We start from the raw sequence: 20,387 nt of genomic DNA on the forward strand, positions 1-20,387 counted from the left end.
GGCGGCGGGGCCCGGATGGGCGCCCGGGCCGGCGGCGGCGGCGCCCATGGACGCTAACCGCCCGGGCGCGTTCGTGCTGAGCAGCGCGCCGCTGGCCGCGCTGCACAACATGGCCGAGATGAAGACGTCGCTGTTCCCGTACGCGTTGCAGGGCCCGGCCGGCTTCAAGGCGCCCGCGCTGGGCGGCCTGGGCGCGCAGCTGCCGCTCGGCACCCCTCATGGCATCAGCGACATCCTGGGGCGGCCGGTGGGCGCGGCGGGCGGCGGCCTCCTGGGCGGCCTGCCCCGTCTCAACGGGCTCGCCTCGTCGGCCGGCGTCTACTTCGGGCCTGCGGCCGTGGCGCGCGGCTATCCCAAGCCGCTGGCCGAGCTGCCCGGGCGCCCGCCCATCTTCTGGCCCGGCGTGGTGCAGGGCTCGCCCTGGAGGGACCCGCGCCTGGCCGGCCCGGGTAGGTGGCGAGCGAGGGAAGCGGCGCGGGGCCTGGGGTGCGGCGCGCGGGGCGGCAGGCCAAGCTCACCCGCCCTCCTTTGCAGCCCAGGCCGGCGGGGTCCTGGACAAGGACGGCAAGAAGAAGCACTCACGGCCGACCTTCTCCGGCCAGCAGATTTTCGCGCTGGAGAAGACCTTCGAACAGACCAAGTACCTGGCCGGCCCTGAGCGCGCGCGCCTCGCCTACTCCCTGGGCATGACCGAGAGCCAGGTCAAGGTGAGCGGCTGGTGCGGGGCGGTCTCCCGCGGGCCCCGCTGCGCGAAGCCGACTCGGCGCCCGCGTCCGGCGAACGGTGTGCGCTCGGCCGCCAGCCCGCCCCGGGCTCAGCCCCGGGGGCGCCGCTGCTCTGCGGCCGGGCGGGGGTGCTGGCCGCCGCGGCCGCCGCACGTCCCCGCGGGCGGCGGGGTCTCGCGTTGCACGGGTTGGGCGCTGCCGGGGCGCCGTCTGACGGTCCCCCTCCGCCGCAGGTGTGGTTCCAGAACCGCCGGACCAAGTGGCGCAAGCGGCACGCGGCTGAGATGGCGTCGGCCAAGAAGAAGCAGGACTCCGACGCCGAGAAGCTGAAGGTGGGCGGCTCGGACGCGGAGGACGACGACGAGTACAACCGGCCTCTGGACCCCAACTCGGACGACGAGAAGATCACGCGGCTGCTCAAGAAGCACAAACCCGCGAACTTGGCGCTGGTCAGCCCGTGCGGCGGCGGCGCGGGGGACGCCTTGTGAGCACGCGCGCGGCCGGAGCAACCAGGGTCGGGGCGGGCCGGCGCCCCTCGCCGCCGCCCGCCCGTGTGTATATATATTTTTACAGGATAAGTTATAAAGCGGCCGGCGCGGGCTCGGGAGGGCGCGGGGCCGCGCGTCCCGGGCGGAATCACTTTGTATAATCAATAAATTATTTAACACGTCCCCGGCGGAGCCGCGGCTCCGGAGGCTGCACCGCGTGTGTCTTCCTTCTCGAAACCCCCCGCCCCCGCGTCCCCCCCTCCCGCGGGTCCCTGCCACCCCAGTCTTTGTCCCCGCGGGGCCGGGCCGGCAGCGAGGCGCGCGGTGCGACCCCGGCCCGCGTGTCCCCAGGCCCGGGCGGCGGCGCTCGCAGGAGCGAGGGGACATCGAGGGCCCGGCGCGGGGAAAGGCGACCCTGGCCCCGAGACCCCCTCGGCCGCCCCGGGAGCGCCGGAGGAGCCGCGAAGCCAGAGAGCGCCCAGCGGAGCCGGACGGGGCCGCGGACGGAAACGCAGCGGGCGCGGGGCGCGGCGCCGGCAGGTGCGCGCGCGGCGACAGGTGCGGCGCCCCCTCCCACCGCGCCCTGCCGGGGGCTGCAGGGCCGGCTCAGTGGCGGAGGTCGGCGGCAGGTGAGCACTCACCCGCGCGCGTCCCTCTTTTCGGAAACCCCGGGGCGGGCGCGGGGTAAGTCTTAGGCTGCCGCCTGGCTCGCACCGATGTGTTTGATCTGATTACGCAGATCTTAAAATGCCTTAGCAGCTAAAGGTTTCCTACTGCACGCTAAGCGCGCAGCTCACAGATTTTAAGCTCGTCTGCAGCCCGGTTCCATAGTCTTTACTCCGTAGAAACTATTTGATTCAGACCGGGACGCCAAAGAGAAATCCCAAGTAACGCTGCCGCCCTGCGAGGGACAGCTCGCACTCAGTCGCCCCGGGCCAGGCCCTCGGCGGCCCGCACCGGGCGCAGGGAGCGGGCCAGCGGCGGGGCTCCACACTCTGAGGCTGGTGCTCTGCGTGCTTGCGTCCTACTGCGCGTAACTCTTGCGTTGTAATTTTAAAAATTAAAGAGAAGTGATTACGTTATTATAGGGTTTCTCCTTGAAAGCATTTTTGAAACTGTTACAGAGAAACGGAAAAGGCTGATGTTTTCTGTTCTATGCCACGTGGCTGCACCATCAGTTTTTAAAAAACAGACATTTCTTTTGAGCCACTGGCTGGTCTTCTTTTTAACAGAGCAATATTAAAATCTATTTTATTTCTGTGAGTGAATCGTTCTCTCAGCTCAAGTTAAGAGCAAAGGAATTCCCAGTTTTAAAGTTTTGAGGAAGGCAGTCCATTTTTACAACCTCGTCTTTAAATGCTGAGGGGTAATTCCCATTAGTTACCACTACAGTAAAAAACCCAAAAGATTATTTTTCTGCACTTAACTAATGGCTTGGTTTTGTGGAGCAATGTCTGATAGAATGACATTCCGGGATTTCTGGTGAGCCCACAAAAGAGCGCCCTCCCGTTACTTAGCATTTCAAAGGAGATGGGGACCAGGGAGGCAGAGAAACAAAGCAGACTCAGGACTGTTTTCACCATGATCAATTTTATTGCTTAGGAACCGGAGCAGTCATTTTTAGAGGCCTCCACAGTGACCAACAGCTGAAACCCCGTTACACAGAAGCTCGTGGGGCGGGCCTGCCGTGTGGCACGTGGACAGAGCGGCCAAAGCACTGACCCTGACCGCGCTGTCAAGAACATATCAGCAAGCGGACACCCAATCACTTGCAATGGTAGTGATTTACCTAAAAACGAGCATCTAAGGCCTTCACCCAGTCCAGGAATTGTGTAGTGTTCTAAAGCGGATCAATAAAACATAGGTTGTGTTTCATCCACAGGCTCTGCAATGACCTTTTAATGCTGTACTTCGTGCTAGGGGCGATGGTCGCAGCAAGGTTACCACGTAGGCTGGGTGCAACGGAGCAGCCGCGGAAACTTACGGTTTTGTTTCTCTTAGTAGTTTTATATACAGCCCATGTTAAAAGCAGTTTCTATCTGAAGCAGACTAGGCTATTTTTGTTTCTCCCATGATATTATTGTTTTATGTAGAATACTTGGCACCATAGAACAGTAACAAAAGACAGACGGGACAGTTTACAAAATTCTTAAAAGGTACACCCGAGCTAGCTAGAAACTTCACATTCAGTTCTTAATATTACCCAGAAAAAAAGGTATAGGAGTAAGAATCTGCAAGTGTGGATGTGCTGTGGTCGACGTCCACGCAGGACGGCACCGCTAGGTCGCCAGGCCGGGTGGGTCTGTGCGGATGTGCACGTCCCCGAACTCGACTCCATTCCTACCTGCCGACAGGACCCTCGCAAGCATTCGTCCCGAAGAGTATATTTAGCATAAGTTTTGGTAAGATTTATAAATTATTTTTAAAAAGTATATATTTATATATATTTATATATATAAAAATGGAAAGCAGCTGCAGTGTGATTCAAAAACCATGTAACGCGGCAGTAAATAACACGGAAGGGGAGCCGCCCGAGGCGAAGATCAGGGCCCCTTGCTCTCCTCACAGTGGCCACACTGCCGGAGGCGCAAAGAGCCCCCGCCCGCCGCCCGCCCCCACGCACGCCTCCAGGTGGCAGAGGGGGACCTGGGACACCTGGGGGGTTTCCACGCCGGAGAAGCTCTTCCCACGCTGACAATTATTAAAAATGGAAACTCTGAAGTCTAAAATACAGACTCCCTCTCCTGTCTATAGAGTTTTGGCAACAGGACGGTGACTTATTACAAAAACCCAATATTTCTACTTAATGTCACATGAACAGACAAGACAGTGAGGTATGTGAGGCTTTTCCGGAACGGTCCGGAGGCTGAAGCGAAGTGTGGGGCCGGCCGTCTAGCGGGTGGCGCTCGGGCGGGTTTGTCGATGCAGCTGTTAGGAGGACGTGTTTCAATGGATGGGACTCCCACTGGCTCCCGGCGCTACAGGGAGGTCTCGCGAAGGGCCCTCTGGTGTCGCTGGCATCGCCTCCCTGCCGTGGAATCGGTCACTCGTTAAAGGAACAAACACACCAGGAAAAGCTGAGAAAAGGTGAAGCCAAGGGAAGGAGTCATATTTACCACACGTCACTGCACGACACAACACTTGTGCACATGGGCGTGAGGTTTACCTGCCCCGGGCGCGATGCGGAAGGCCAGGAACACGGGCTGCAGCGGGAGAAGAGAGGGCATTAGAGCCCATGGCCACGCGCCCACCCTGACACCCAGACTCCGGATGCCTGCCCTCCCCCGGCTGCCCAAACTGCGTCCCCCTGCCTTGTACGCAAGCACCAGCGTGAGACCCCAGTGACCTCACAACTGGAGCTGGGGCTTGAGTTTTGGAAAGGGCATGATTTCCAGGTAAAAACTCACGTAGAGTGCTGACTAACCCGGCGGCTGTGCCGGGTCAACTCCCCCCGGCGCCAGTGTGGGGGGCGGCGCATCAGGACAATGCACCCCGTGGTCACGGCCCGGAGGCCTTGCACATGGGAAGCGCGGGTGTCTCCAATTTGGCTGAAGGTAAGATGTGGCCAGCATTGCCCTCAGTGAGACTTTGGGGCTCGGGGTTAGGGACGCTCACGCATATGAAGTGCGTCCCTGCACAAATACTCAGCATCCCCCTGAAGGACGCATCTGTGTTCACTGCCATGAGAAGTCACGGTATCCCAAATGCACACTAGAAAAACGATCTTCGGAAATCACTGGCTGTGACAGTATTTTGTTATAAATAGTAAAATTCTGTATTTTATTCTACTCTGTCTTTTCTGCCTTCTTTACCTACCTACCTACCTTCGGGTATTTTATTACAATTACGTAAACACAGACCATCTGGGCAAGTGCTGTGTGGGCCGATGGAGAAGCAGTAACTCGGCCCGCCGTCCAGCCCCCACTGTCCAGCCGCCCGCTGCCCCCGCCGTCCAGCCCGCCGCCCGCTGCCCCCGCCGTCCAGCCCGCCACCCGCTGCCCCCGCCGTCCAGTCCCTGCCCGGCCCCGCACCGCACACGGCGCGGACACATCACCTTGTGGTCTCCCATGCAGACGTTGGGCCCAATGTGGTCATAGGTGACAACCTTCTCCTCGCTCTCCGACTGGGAAAGCAAACAGAGAGACCCGTGTGGGAAGGTGGGGATGGTGGGGCTTCCTCGGGGAGCCCGAGCAACCTGCCACCTCCCAGCAGGCAGAACATTCTGGAAGCCCTGGGAGCCACCGAGCCCCTGGTTCTTCCTGCTTCCGGATGGGAGTTGGGGTGGGGGCCCCCCAAGCTGTCCTCTGGCACGTGCCCCTGGGGGAGGGCTTTCTTCTCAGGCGCCCCCCGCCCCCCACCGTGCATTGGGCGTCCGTTTTCCCTGTTTCCGTTTGTTTGGACAGCCGGTTCTATTAGCCCAGAACTGTGTTCACACGGGAGCAGACGCCTCTGAATCCCGTGCGGCTGCGCCAAGCACTTTGTACACATTAATTAACCGCTGTGTGCACACCGGCCCCTCCCTCCCTGCGCCTCCGTGTCTGCAGGCCGGGCAGACCCCTGTGTTTCGGGTGCGACCGTGAAGGGTTCCTTCCTGGCAGTCAGTCAGCTCCGACTGGGCCGGATTTTTATATCCGCAGCTGAAGCATTCGAGACTATGAAGTTAAAACTGAATTATCTTTAATGCAGTAGGAAGCTTAAGGTCAGATTTACTTTCCAGCATGGTCGCCTGCCAGAAAGTATAAAAACATAACCTTCTGCTCCGTATGCGTGAGCACTTCCCATCCTTCACGATCGCAATGCTGCCTCGCGGAAGTGGGGGACATCCGTCAAGCGCAGCACGGTAATTTACAAAGGCAGCATAAAATTGTGGATTTCCAACTGCATAATCTTGAGACAGATAAACAAATTACAGCAGTGCATGCATCCCGGCAGCTCCCAGGCAGCACCGCCAGCCCGCCACCTTTGGTGTTTTAGGGCTGGGGAAGCAGAACGGAACATGGTGACGAGGTACCCGAGCGTAGCATGATGGATGAGGCCGAGGAGCCGCTCATGAGGCGCGTCTGATCTGACGGTAACGCCCGCTGCCGCCGGGCAGCCCCTGGGGAGGGCCTGGGGGACGTCTGCCTGGGATGGGGGCGGGGGGGGGGGCCCTCCAGCTCGGAGGCGTCCAAGCTCAGAGTGAGCATGAAACAGTCTACAGGGACCGCCTCCGCCCTGCCACACACGCTCAGTTTCCTGCAGAATGCAGTTTCCTCGGCGTGGGTGCTTTCCCTGTAGACCACACTTGTCTCTTCTCTGTCCCCGAGGCCCCTGTTCTGGCTGTGGCCGTGCGCCCAGCACACCGCATGTGTTCAGGACCGGCAGGCGTGCAACTGCACACAGCCAACTCCAGAGCGTCAGCAGCAGGTCCGGCAGAGAGAGCAGGGCTATGTCCAAGGCTGGGCACCAGGCAGGCTCTCCCGGGTCTGTGCGCTCCTGGCCGACATCCAGTGCAGCGTCAGCCAGGAAGGCCCCCTGGGGAAGTGGCCCCGGGAGCTATCCCCAGTGGTGGGCCCTGGGTGCGAGGGTGTCACAGGCGGGGGCACGCCCAGCACACAGCACAGGGGGAGGAGTGCCAAGGCCCTAATGGGGCAAGCTTGCTGCAGGCCCACCACTGGCTTCCTCTGGGCTCAAGGAAGAACACAGGGGGCTGGGCTGGGGGCAGGGGCCCACTGAGTACGGGGCACAGGGTGTGTGCACGGCAGGGTGTGCTATGAGCCTGGGGCAGCATGTAGGGGGGCTCTGCCCTCCTGGCTGTGATCCCTCTTGCCCAGTGTGCTCCCAGGCCCTGGGGTGAGGACTCAGGGCCCAGCTAAGGGGTCTTGGTTGGGGGCGGCAACTGGAACCTAAAACAGAGCTCAGGTCAGGGACGGCTCCCCAAAGGCCCACGTCTGCTCTGAGCACCAGCCCGCGCCCCCCCCCCCATATCAATGCACTTGTGTGTGATTTCCCATTGATGGGGTTGACAAAACAAATTCAGATATTGATTCTTTTGAAAACACCCTTTTGTATTAAAATGTGGGCACTGAAAATTCTTGAAAATCAAGAGGCCACAGGAAACCTCAGTGCAGGGTGCCACCTCTTGAATGTTCCCGTTTGTTTCTACCGTGTTGAGCCCAGATGTGAATCAGGCTCTTGATTTACATCTCAGGGAAATAAGGACCGACGTGTCCACCACGCTTTACACAAGCGCCCTCGAGGACAAGAGCACATTCCATTCCCGAGGGTACAATAAACTGTGAGGGTTTTGAAGGCACTGATGACCGTGTTTGCATGCTGTGGGTTCAGAAAGACATCATATGTCATGGGGGCCTCAGGCCCGGGTGCTGGCTCTCAGGTGGCCGAGGACCCCTCTTGGGACGACGCCAGGGCCCACCCTGGGGGCCCTCCGTGTGTGGCTGGTCCTGGGGCGGCCCTGGCACTTACCTTCAGAATCAGCTCCCTGGCGGATGGAGACATGAGGACACGGTCGCACCACGCAGGGCAGCGGGTGTTCATGTACCGCCGGCCCTGGCCGGCGTCCTCGCTGTACGGGTAGCTGGGGGACACAAGGGTGCCTGGTCAGGTGCCGGCTCCAGCCCCGCCTCCCACCGTCTCCCGAGTCCCCGGGGGGCGGCCGTGCGGCTCTTCCCGTGCATGTGGGGTGGCCAACGCCACGCAGGGAAAAAAACCCACGTGGACAGGTTTCCGGAACACGAAGTCGAACCCGCAATTTAAGTTCTCACTTGAAATTTTGTTGTAACGGGATCTTGCGACAAACCAATGGCATCGTCTAGGACACTGTGATTTTAGTTTCGGACATAGTCAGAGGACAGTGGAAACCTGAATGGGGAAGACGGGCCTCCTGCCCCACCGGCGTCCCAGGGGCCTGCCCAGCGCGTGGCCTGGCCTGCCTGCGAATGCAGGGGAGCCGCTGTGGGACTTCCACTCAGACGTCCCCTCACGCCTCTGGGGGGAGCCTCCGGAAGCTGGGGCGTGTTACGGGTGCACGCCCCGTCCCCACGCCCCATCCCCACGCCCGCTTCACCACAGCATCTGGTCTTGGCAAGTGCCTGGCGCCCAGGCCACAGGCTCATTGCTGTGGCATGGCCTGTGACTGTCCCTGACTCGGGCTCTCGCCACACAGGCACCCCTTCCCACGCCCTGACCCGGCTCAGCCCCCGGGAGAGGCCCCGACAGCCCCTTGGGGATGGAGCTACCACAGCTGATCCACCGATGGGCAGAGACGCACACGTGGCCCTCATGTTCCTCGGGCCTACGGGCAGCTTTCTTCTGTTTCCAGAACACTCCCTGGAACGATCCTGCCTCCAGGCCCAGTGGGCCTGCCTCCGTCCACTTAAAACTGCTGGCTCCACCCCCAAGTGGGCATTGTGATTGGGACTGACTGAGTAGTAATAATGAACTCAGAACGAGCTGGCTTTGGGGAGATGTGTCGCTGTGTCTGCTGCATCCGCACCAGGATCTGCGTATTCAGGGTGCATCTTGTACAGCCATCTTAGAGCCTAAACTTCTCCTTGTAAAAATTGGTTTTTAGGTTAATTCCAAAGTACCATATGGTCTTAGCTGTGAATTAGCTTATTCTCTGCTGTGCTTTCCCACTGCTGGGAGAGAGGGGCCACTCCTGCAGCGGCCCCTGGTCTGCTGAGGACTCTGGCCCCCAGCCCTCTGCTCTGTGGCCTCAAGACCCGTGTCCTGCCGTGACCATCCGGCTTCGCAGAACGTGCTTCTGCCCTGAGCTAACGGTTCCTGGCCTCGCCCCGTCCCATCGGGGGCCCCCCACATTTTCACCAGAAACAGTGGCCAAGGGCCCTCACCCCTCAGGAAATCACTGCTTCACTTGATTAAAGACCCAAAGCAGCAAATATGCTTAAAAACAACACAGTTCCTACTTCTAACAGCATCACCCATGTAGAGAGCACAGAACACGAACTACCCTAGAAACTCCTCTGCAGGGGAAGTGGCGAACCGGCCGTCCACCCCTGCTCCGCACGTGCAGGGCGCCCGGCTCAGCTGTGACCGTGAGGGAGTGACGCCACCCGGCCGGGACCGCTCGCCTCGCACACACGACCTCTCCCGGGTGCCCGGGGGACACGCCGAGGCTGGTGGCAGGTTCTCTCCGGAACATGCTGCCTGTGAGCCGGGAATCGGGGGTCCACACGGATCAACCCCAGTTTCCAGAGGACAATGTGCTGAGTTGCAGGACGAGAACAAGAAGCCCCCTCACTGGGGGCAGAGGTCAGGGGTGAGGGCGGCCACGAGCAGGCAGCAGGTGTGGTGAGGGCTCTCTGCCAGGAGACAGTGAGTCATCGAGGCTTAAAAGCATCATGCTGAGATGCGGTCCGGAAACGGGATGAATGCCACGCGCTCAGACACCACCCTCGACGCTCAGTTACACCACCGATGCTGCCAAGAGGACCAGAAACCCCTTTGCAGGCCCCAGCTGGTCTTGGGGTCCCATCTAGGGCTGCACACGGCACCCACAGACCATGAGGATGTACACCGGGGCCAAAGTTCAGTGTTTATACCTCGGGCCTGGGTTTGTGCCAGGACACAAAATCTGTCAGGGAGGCAACACGGAGCTCCCGCCCCGTCCACACTGGGATCCGACAGGTGGTCACGACTCACACGGTGGTGCTGCGGTGAGTCCCAGAGAAGAGCAAGCTTCCGGGTTTGCCCCCGAGGGCAGGCCTGGGAGCCCTGCGTGGCCCTGGCCCATCGTGCTCGGGCAGGAGCTGGCTGCCACAGTCCAGTGTGAACACAGGTGACTCAAAAGGAGAAAGAAGCTGATCCCCAGAGGTGTCCTGCTGGTGGGGGCACTGCCCCTTCCCCCACAGCCCCGGGGCTGTGCCCTGTGGCCCCTGATCCCGGAGAAGGGGGCACACCAGAACAGAGCTGGTGCAGACAGGCCCAGGGAGGGAGGGGGCCGGGCGGCACCCCGTCCTTCCTCTGACATCTGAGCACAGGGCACAGGGCCGAGGCTGCCAGTCTGCAGCCTGCGTGCTTCCAGAGCGGACGGTGGTTAAGTCCATGCCTCCCATGCATGCACACTTATCTGGAAGCAAACTCTGGCAGGGGCGGAGAGGGGAGACAGGACAAGCGCCCAGCTGTGCCCCCGTGAGGGAGAGCCGCCGTGACCGCTGGTGATGACGCTAACGATTGCCCACCTGTCCTCAAGCACGCAGCCCTCCCTGCCCCTCGAGCTTCTTCCCCCAGGATGTGGGCAGCAGCCCCTTTGCCATGGCCAGCGACCGGCCCTGTGGACCAGGCTCAGGACTCCATCTGAGCTGCAGGACAGGCGGGTGGAGTCTCCACGGCCCGACAACACGGCCAGGAAGGCCCGAAGCCCGGCCGTGCTCACCAACCTGAACCTATGGGGCTGGCCGCAGGTGGGGACCCCGGGCACAGGGGGAAACAGAAGCTGCAGCCAGACCCGCACATTCTGCACCCGCTCTCCCAAGTGTAGGGTGGCATGGTGGGGGTGCTGCCCGGAGCCTCAGGAGGGCTGTGGGGACAGAAGTCCCTCCTCGGAGCCCTGCCTGGGGAACAGTGCCCACGTGAGTGGGCACGGACAGGGCACAGCGGTGCAGACAACGCACCCAGCACGGCAAGAGCAGCTCGGGACCCCGGCGTCCCCAAATACTTAGTTTCAAAAAATACCGGCTGTTACTGATAATCCTGGAAAAGAGAGGAAGGAAAAAAAGGACAATCGAGGAAAGTGAGCAGGAACCATGGCAACACTGAGCTATCTGGTGGAGGAATTCGCAGCCAAGACCGCCCGGGAGAGAGTCCCGGGGCTGGCAGCACAGAGCGACCCGGCCACTGGGCACGGCCCTTCGCCCCGCGGCTGGCCTTCCCGGGCAGCTCGCCTCTGGCCGTGCTCACCCTCCGGTGCCCGCCCCACACACCTGCCTGGGTCATGCCCCACCAGGACCCCGCGACCAGCGGGACAGACAGATGTCCTGGCTCCTTCCCAACCAGCAGGCCTGGCAGAGGGCAGACCACGCACCTTCTCGTCCTAACTTCACAACTGGACACATTATTACAGATGGGAATCTACAGAGGGTTGACGTTTAGATAATGGCCCAGGAAGAAGCTTGGAAAAGAGGCTCTTTACCCTTAACTTAAAATTAAATGCATCCATTAAGACAGCCTGCCTCCTCCCGCGAGCCTCCTGCATTCACCTGTTATCACACACACTTTTGAGCTTTTCAAAAGCTAGACTTTGTCTTACTCTGTAATCAATTCGCTCAGTAAAAACGTGTCCTTCCCAACATGAAGAGTTTGCCTTTGAAAGGTGTGGCTGTGATTCCTCCCATTCCACTTCCCCTGAATGAGCAAATTGCTTTCAAAGTGTGGAGGAGTAGATCCAGGCCTTTCACGTTTTCCGATTCTCTCCATCAACTTTACATAAACTGTCCCACACGCCTGGGGCAGGGCCCACGTCCCCCCGCACGACCCCCACGGCCCCTGCTAGCCTTCCTGCCGCTGCCTGGAAAGTCATGGGTCGTGACCCCAGCGCCACCTACCAGGCACATGAATGCGAGCGCGCGGCACTCACGCCCTGAGCGTGGCTCTGCCTGGGCATACTGATTTCAGACTTGCTCACAGAGCGCAGTTTGTGGCCACCACTGTGGGACGCTCCCCTTCAGCAGCGAGTACCTGTCCCACCATCAGTGCGCATTCTGGCTCCTCCTACCTCTGGCTGGTCTTGGAGTGTGGGGTGTGGAGCCCCCGGGGTCCCTGACACACTTCCAGGTGGGTCTGGAAGGTACACTCATCACCTCCCTAATGTGCCGTCTGCCTGAAGCAGCGGCCTGGGACGCGGGTGATGGTGGTGGGAGTCACACAGACTCAGAGCGGCCACACAAAGGAACCAACGGTTCCTTGACTGACTGACACTCCAGACTGGGAGGCGTGCTGTTTCGAGATGCGGCGGGAGGAGATGGACACACATGGTGTGCTCTGCCCTGTGCCCATTTCGGCTCATTTTCGTGGAGTATCTTTGTTTTGCTAGAAAGGCAGAGACTGTTGTCACTCAGAAATGGGCATCAGACAGGAGTTTTCTCAAGAAACAATGAAATGAGCCATTTTTCCCCTCCAGGAAAATATCCAAGGGTATTTGTTGTCAATGACAAAATTCCAGGTTTCAAGGAAAACCCAGGGCTTTGGAGGATGTGTACGGGCCCATGGGAGGGACACACCGTCCGATGCCTGCCAACACCTGGGACGTGCGTACAGTCTGGCAGCCCGGGCGTTCCGAAGGCCCAGCCGGTGATGTTACCAGTTGTGTGCGTGGGCGAGAGACCCCTTCCCATGGCCAAGAACTAGTGGGTCACAGATACGGTTTCAGACCCATGCCGCGGCCCGTGCCTGGGTGAGCTGTCAGAGGCACGTTTACGTCATCGGCTCAGGGACACACCAGCTGGCATCTCAGATCTTCACGTGGTGGGGTGCAGTCCCCGGCGTGCTGGCGGGGGCAGCGCCATGTGGAGCGCAGGCGTGGGCCCTCCAGCCTGCTCCCACTCCAGCCTGGCCTGTGGCACACTCTGCCTCTGACCGTCACCCACAACCAGTCACCCTAATGAAGGTGCTATCATGCTGAGCCCTCGGTGGAGAACAGAGCTGAAGGCTCCATAAACGCCTGAAATATTAGCACCTTTTCTAGCAAAATGACAGCAGTAAGTTCTAGTCCATTAGGAGTGAGACTCTGTTAGCTGGTAGAGAACAGCGACAAAGGTGTCTGCCAAGATCCGCTCTCTCCTTACAAGGCCCGTCCGCTGACGAAACGTCTGTGCGGCTCACTGGTGAGCAACAAACAGTGCTGACACTCTGAGCGAAACTGGGCGCCGTGGGCCGCCCCAAGGCAACGTCTTGCTCTGCACGATGCTGAGGAGGGGCCTTCACGGAGGGACCGGAACCACGCCATTGGTGTGCAAGGCCCTCACCACGTGGATAAGGGCAGAAAGGCTCTGAAAACCACGAGCAGCAGCTACAGGAACGGATGCTCCGGGTCTCTGCGCACCCCGCGTTCCCACACTGCCCCCCAGGACAGGCAGACGCCCTCGGATGGCATGCCCCGCGTTCCCGGTTTCTGAGGGCTCGCTGAGACCACACGCAAAACAGCCTGAGGCAGCCACGGCCCTACGGGCCCAGTCCTCACAGCCTTCCAGAAAGTACTGGGAGCCTCCTGGCAGTGTGCAGGGAGCACAAGCCTGTCCTGACAAACCCCCAGGAGCCGCAGCGGCCACGGGGAACACACAAGGCGCGCTTTGTCGAGACCTTCTGGCCAACGCAGGGCAGCTTGCGAAGTGAAGAGCCATTCTCACAAAATAGAAATGGGTACGGTGAGATCTCCTGAGCTGTTCACATGCCCAAGCAACACACATACACATGTGCATGAACACGCACTCCCTGCTCACGTGCACACCACATGCACATGAATACACTCCCGTGTACACAGCCATGCACATGAAACACCTACATAGACACTCGTGCACACACACGTACTCACACCCACATGCTCACAAGCACGTGTCTACACAGTGCACAGCACTATGCCCTTGCACACAATCCTGTTCCTATTCCTGTGTATGCACGCGTATGTCCACGCACGCATACACAGATCAGCAAGTGAGCTCACACACCACACGCACACACATGTGCACACACAGCCTGATCGCTTATATTACGGTACCATCAGAGAATATCTGGCAGGCACCAAACCCCTGACCATCACTCATCACCTGCCCTTTTCCCTGACTTTGCTGTTGCTTACACTCTTCCCACAGCCTGGAGCGGCTCTGCAAACCCCACATGGCCAGCCCAGGGCTGTGGACTCTGGTCACAAACATAGTTTCAAAAATACAAGAGAGGCAAGGGGGGGCGACTGGTGTGACCCAGGCAGCGGGGGAGGGGGGTGACCTGGGCAGCGGGGGAGGGGTGGGTGATCCTGGACAGCGGGGGAGGGGGGTGACCTGGGCAGCGGGGGAAGGGTGGGTGATCCTGGGCAGCTCACAGGATTTCTGACTGGAAACTGGGCTCTGGTGGTTGAGAGCCGTCAGTCTGGTTAGAAAGCTTTCACCTTCCCTCCCGGAAACTACGATCTTATTTCCTAATTAAAGGGAAAGTATCTGATGACCTAACAGGCAAGGCCTGCACCTAGGAAGCCAGTGTCCCCTCCTGTCACTGCTCCTGTCCTCAACCAGAGCGAGCGCTCTGCTCCTACGGGCTCACAGGGTTCCCCGGGCCGACGGCACCCTGCAGCGAGTCCCGCCAGCCACATCATGCAGGACGCTCTCCCACCACCTAAGCTAAGCAATCTCGTGGAGGTCTGTGCTCAGCAGCTGTGCCCCGCACCTCATGGACCTCGCAGAGGGCAGGGTGACTGCCCCCCGTGTGCACCTCCCACCCCAGGAGTCCTGGCGAACGCGGCAGGAGGTACTCCAGTGACCAACACACACAGGCAGCTCTCTCAGGCTCCTCCCACATGGCACCAGGCCATGTCCTTCCCCTGTCCAGGCGTGAAAAGGACCCCAGACGAGCAGGCAGAATTTCATGGCCGTGGACTACTGCCACCGTCCCAGAGAGTACCTTTCCTTGCCAAGGACCACCAGCCCAGGACCCCACTACCCTATGTGGGTGTGTGAGGGTTGACGTGGCCTTCCAAACTCTTGATGTGTTCAGGTGTGAGCAAGCAAGTTTCTCTGCCACCCGTGCTGGTGGTGGGCTTGCTGCTCACCGCCCCCCACCCAGGGCACTGGGCACTGGCCACCGGGACCCCAGGGCTCTGGTCTCAACCACGTCCTGCTGGCATCTTCCATGTCTGTGCCCAGGTGACTTTCAAGGTGGCAGATTTGAAAGAAACTTCAGAAGCAGATGCCAGCGCAGGGCCCATGTGTCCACAGGGTTGTGACCTCTGCCCAAGGTGGCCCCCAGGCCTCCTTCTTCCTCTCCAGCTCAGCAAAGCCCGAAAAAGAGATCCTTGAGTTGTTCAAATAGGGGGAGGAGCCATTCAGGACATCTGGCCTACCCCACCCAGGAAGAGGCAGTCTCACAAACCCTGAGAATCTCTCTGGATCTCAGGTGTATCTGACGTGCGCCTGATCGCAGGTGACTACCTGTGAAGCGGGGTCGGGGCTCCAAGGGGGACACCCTTGGTCAGTCCCCGGGTGGGAGCTGCTGGGCAGGCTCCTCTGGTCCTGCTGCATTCTTGGCTGTTCCAGACCCACAGTCTCGGCCTGTCTGGCCTCCTAAAACTTACGCTGTGGGCCCCTTGGCCAGACCTGGACCTCGAGGTCAGAGGGGCACCAGCCCATGCCCACAAGCAGCAGGAAGTCCCACGTCCAGTGGACTGTGGGGTCCTCTGCCAGACTTCACACGTGCGACTGCTGAACAGTAGCAGGGGGATGGGGCCCCTCACAGAGCACGCATGAAAGCCCATCTGGTTTTTGAGCTTGTTCTAGGAGCAGAGTTATTCTGTCTGTTGACAGGGTGTGGAGTGCGCCCCAAGACACTCCCATGCCCGTGTTATAGTTTCCTGGAACATGCCCGAGTGATGAGAATTTCCACCCAGGATCTAAAAAAGGAGAGGGGTGGGGAGGGGTCCCATGATAGAGCCTCCGTGTCCTTAGGGTGCCCCCCCCCAAGAATGACCGGGGCTGGCTGAGCCGCAGGTCCAGCTGCAGCTTCCAAGGCCACCTCCGCAGGCTCCCCTTTGCCCCGTGCCCTCCAAGACCCTGGGTGCCTGTGTGGGCCGCATCCCCCAGGCTGTTCACGAGGGAATGGGCTGTCATTGCTGCAGATCTCAAGATTCTGTAAACACCAGAGTAAAGCTCAGCAAAAGCTTCCAAGCCTAAGAAAGAGAAAAACAACCCAGAACCTACCCCCAACACACTACATTGCCAAAGATCCTGATGTTCCCAGAAAGACCCAGAACCCAGAGTTCTCTGGGGCCCACAGTGTGCTAATCTGAGAAGGCAGTACTTTGCATATGAAAAAAAAATCTTTTTTTTTTTTTTTTTTTTTTTTAAGAGCAAATAACAACTGCTTCTTGCTCTCGGCTGGCTGCGGTACTCAGGTCGTGGAAAGGGCAGGAGGCGGAGCGGTGTGCACAGGTGCATGCAGGTGCCCGAGAGGAGAAAAGTTACCTGCTCATCCAGCAAGTGGGTGTGCCTTACCTGGGAGGGAACGAGATGTCCAGTTCATACAGTCTGTCCTTAAAAACAGACAGCTCTTTGTCAAATTCTAAGAGCTAAAGAAAAGAAACAGAAGAAAATAAGGTCACTTTGGTTTGCCTCACTGGACAACAGGAAAGTCTCTGGTGGTCTGTGTGCAGCAGGGACCCACGGAACTTTCAGGAAACTGGTCCATCTGTGGGTAGCCCTGCCAACAGCTGCCCATTCCTATCCCCGGGGAGATCTGTGGGCACCCAGCATGCCTTTCTGCCTGGGAGGCCATGCCGGGATTCCAGCCCCACTGCCCGTGGTTGACTGGCCACGCAGGGCCACCTTCCTCTGCCGAAACCACGAAGGGCAGCGGACCCAGCAATGCCCTCACGCCAAGGCAATGATCTGCGGAATGGGCGTGGCTCTCATTTTTGCCCATACGAAGTCAGAGCGAGCAGGCAGTATGGGATTCCAGCAGTAAGCTTGGGAGTGAAGCACTGGTTTCTACACGTGGAGGAGACAGAGCAGCCTGCCCTCAAAACTCTTCAGAACCAAACCCCAAAGGGCACGGTGCCCCCAGCAGGGAAGGGTGCCAGCAGCAAGGTCCAGCCACCCTGGCTGAGCTGAGCCTCCACTGGGTACGGCTTCAGACGTGCGTGTGGATCACGTCCTGACACGACCCCAGCACCTGGCTCCTGTCCTTGTTCATCCCTCCTGAAGTGTGGCCTCAGCAGCTCGGTGTACATGCGGATGACCTGTGTGCCAGGCTGCTGCCTGAGCCACCTGCACACAGCACACCCCCCCGCCGAGCCCTGGTGCTCTCCTGGTGAAGGTCAGAGGGAAAACAGAGCGAATGTGCACCAGAAGGAACGGTCTGCGGGTTGGGAGGGTAAACCGATTCTCTTGCACTCATGCATTCCTGCAGAATCCTGGACACTCACAGACAAGAATCACAGAGAGCCTTAGACCCTGCCTGGTGAGGCTCAGATGCCAGGGGTTGGGGGCCTGGACCCCACAGCTGCCACCTGTGAGCTCACATCTGCTGAGCGTGAGCCTGCCCAGTGCTGCCCTGATGGGCACAGGACTGGGGGACCCGGGGGCAGCTGCAGAGCAGCGGTGCAGGGTGGGCAGGGGAGACATGGTGTGGAGGGCCCGCAGGGGGAGGGGAGGCCCGGGGGAGCACACAGGGGTTTGGCTTTCATGGCACCAAATGGCCTTGTTGTCCCTGCATCGAGGGAAGACTCAGCTCCTCTAGAGTCCAGGGAGGGCTCCAGGCCAAACAGCTTCTGATAAGTTCCTGAGTCAGGCCTTCAGCTGGGGATGGAGAGGAAGTCTCTAGGGAGAGATGCACCCTGGAGTGTGTGTGCGGCCTGGACAGGTCTCGCAGCTACGTGTATGTTGACATGTGTGTTTGTCCTTGCATTTACGTGCACGCACATGCCTATAGCGTGTTTCTTATCTAAATCACCCTGGAGCTTGAACTCTCAGCCTTCCCAGATGGGACACAGGCCCCGATTCTGGCAGGTGGACATGGGGGGCGGGGGGCTGTGGGCCTCATGCAGGCACTGCATGGTTTTGACCAACGATGGCTATAAGAGGAACCGGCTGGCCCTATAGGTTAGGGTTAGGGTTTCCAGAAAGGACCCATCTGGAGAAGTGTGGCCATGGCTGACCGGAGGTTTAACGGAAACGTCGAGGGCCGTGACCTTCAGCAGGATCACGTGCTTCTGGACGCAGAGCCGGGCTCCACTCACCCGCAGTCAGAGAATCTTCCCATCTCTCCCAAATTCAGCTCCGAGGCTTAGACAAACGCAGCATCGCAGAGACCGAGACCGTGGACTGGTGGTGTCCCGTGGAGCCTGCATGCACACATGCCCGCTCCTTCTGCACGCCGCCACTCAGGGCAGTCCCTCCTGCTCTCTGCTGGAGGCCGCTGTGTCCACCCATGTGAGAGGTCCCAGGGTTGCTCTGGCACCGGCCGCATGCAGACTCGGCGCCAGCAGCGTGTCCTCATGGCTCTTCCCTCGGGTCACTGTGTTGCCACCTGGCACCAGCATCCCCCTGCCGCTCTATGTCGCGTCTTCTCTTTCCATCCGGGGTCCCGCTGTTCCACGTGGACACATCCTGCTCCTGAGGACTCGTCTCCTGTGGTTCCAACATCACCTTTTGCCAAATGTGGCCTCTCAGGGCGTGGCGCGGCACGCCGCCCCTACCCCCGCCGGCCTGCTCAGGGTGCCGCACCCCTACACGCTGCTGCCTCGGCAGTCCCACCGCTAATTTACCCACCAGGACTTCACTTCCGCGGCAACACCTGTAGAAGTTCTGTGTGTTTTTTAATCTGCCTGTTTCTTCCAGGGCATGTTGTTTATTTGTTTCTGATTCTTTCATATTTTTAATCCTTCTAACATTATTTTATAATTTCTATCAATTATTCTGGTGTTCATCTGATCTTCTCAAGGGCGCACTCTCCATATGTTGGGCTTTGGACTACAAGCTCGCCTCCCGTGGATCTTCATTTGGGGGACAGTAAACGTGGTGCCTGCCCTCCATCTGATTGCCCCCCGGATACAAGAAATGCAGGGAAGGGGCCAGGCACTTAGGTACAAATACTCCAATTGTAATCCCAAAAGCTGCGAGGTGCTAGGACTTAATTCTCTTCCTTACACTTTGAAGGAAACCCGGGAATAACCTAGGCCCCAACCTCATGACAGCTGCAGTGTGCCTCCCGGAGCCTCGGCCAGAGAGGACGCTCCCTGCCCCTCGGGCACCCCTCCTGCGGGTGGACGGCTGCAGTCTCTTCTGTGTGGCTCACTTGCACCTGACCCTCCTCTGTCCCCAGCAGCCTGTGAGCCCCATGGGGGCATCTGTGTCCATTCTGCACGCAGAACGGGGCCTGGCTCCGAGGAGCACCCACTTAGTAGCCCCAGGACTTTGACAGAAATCCAAACAAAGTTTCTAAAGTTCCCTCAGGAAATGAGACGCTGCCTGTGCCCAGATTCCTCCTGTGAAAGGGGTTCTTTTCTCCTCACTGCGGGCGGCTACCTGATGCCGCCCACACCCCCATGCTCCCTAAACGAGACACCACTGCCTCCTGGCTGTGGGCCAAACCCTCAGCTGCTTCTCAAACTCTGCAAGAGGATGGAGGACCCACCATCCTTGGTGGCCAGGGTTTGTTCACACATGTGCACATGTGTGTTCTGTTGTGTTGATACATTTCTGACCACGAGGATGCTGACCACCTTCACTCCACTGTGTATCTGACCCCACGGGGCAATGGTGGGGGGGTTCCCAGGTCGCCACGATCAGCCCTGGGGCACTGAGAGGGACTGGAGGGGGACGTGATGGCGCAGTGACGCTGGCTCTGTGTGTGTGTGCGCACGCGCACGTGCACACCTGCATGTGGGTGCCTGGGTGCATATGAGCACATGCGTGTGAGCGCATGGCTTTCAATGGTCACCTACTGAACATTCCTCTGTTTTGTGCAGCCTCAGAAAGGGACCCTGTTAGTCTTCCCGGGCCCCGCACCACCTCGGTGGCCAGAACCTGCCCAGAGGGCATCCACACAGGTGCATCCCCGTGATGTGGTTTTGGAATATAGGTGAGGTTTGGTGGGGTCCTGAGCCACTCATCACAGATGCCACGGCCCGGGGTCTGCAGGTACCTGCACTATGGCGCCCACATACACTTCAGCAAGTGCGGCCTTGCAGGAGGAAGGAAGGAGCTATCGGCGTGGCTCCGAGCAGGAGGGCCTGAGGACAGCCTGTCAGACCAGCCGCCCTGGTCCCGAACAGCAGCTGCACCTGGGGAGGGAGCCACTTGGACCCCACCACGTTTCACCACATTTCTACTTGCTAAGCGTGTAAAGGAAAATTAAAGCAAATAAATATCTGGTTTGGAATGGGTTTGAATCTTCCAGCTACTAAGACAGTAACAGAGCCACTTTGGGGAGGACCCAGACGTCCGGGGTAGGG

General features: G+C 59.5%; 2 protein-coding genes across 7 annotated transcripts in view; one reads left to right on the forward strand and one right to left on the reverse strand.

Annotated features, from left to right (window-relative positions):
• The first annotated feature begins 26 nt into the window (after nt 1-26).
• On the forward strand, nt 27-1,813 carry NKX6-2 (NK6 homeobox 2). Its single transcript, XM_025879983.2, has 3 exons — nt 27-449; nt 535-707; nt 959-1,813. The coding sequence occupies exons 1-3, from the start codon at nt 47-49 to the stop codon at nt 1,211-1,213; spliced, it is 831 nt and encodes a 276-aa protein (XP_025735768.1). The 5' UTR covers nt 27-46; the 3' UTR covers nt 1,214-1,813.
• A 971-nt stretch (nt 1,814-2,784) lies between these two features.
• INPP5A (inositol polyphosphate-5-phosphatase A) overlaps nt 2,785-20,387 on the reverse strand; it is a 174,083-nt gene continuing 156,480 nt past the window's right edge. For 2 of the 6 annotated variants that reach the window (XM_073884736.1, XM_073884738.1), the window contains exons 12-14: nt 16,429-16,502; nt 7,679-7,790; nt 5,874-6,688 (exon numbers count right to left, since the gene is read on the reverse strand). In XM_073884736.1, coding sequence (XP_073740837.1) covers nt 6,059-6,688; nt 7,679-7,790; nt 16,429-16,502 — 816 coding nt within the window. In that variant the 3' untranslated portion in view covers nt 5,874-6,058. The other 4 variants (XM_073884739.1, XM_025880123.2, XM_073884737.1 and 1 more) reach the window with 4 other exon arrangements.

This window comes from Callorhinus ursinus, unplaced genomic scaffold, assembly GCF_003265705.2.
Source record: "Callorhinus ursinus isolate GAN/ISIS: 27379988/994484 unplaced genomic scaffold, GSC_fseal_2.0 scaffold58, whole genome shotgun sequence".
Classification (NCBI taxonomy): domain Eukaryota; kingdom Metazoa; phylum Chordata; class Mammalia; order Carnivora; family Otariidae; genus Callorhinus; species Callorhinus ursinus.

What these genes read in the sequence shown, in the direction of transcription:
- NKX6-2 (XM_025879983.2), top strand. Translation starts at nt 47, where the DNA reads ATGGACGCTAACCGCCCGGGCGCGTTCGTGCTGAGCAGCGCGCCGCTG. An exon ending in CCCGCGCCTGGCCGGCCCGG is followed by an intron (nt 450 to 534) that starts GTAGGTGGCGAG and finishes CCTCCTTTGCAG; the next exon opens with CCCAGGCCGGCGGGGTCCTG. An exon ending in TGACCGAGAGCCAGGTCAAG is followed by an intron (nt 708 to 958) that starts GTGAGCGGCTGG and finishes CCTCCGCCGCAG; the next exon opens with GTGTGGTTCCAGAACCGCCG.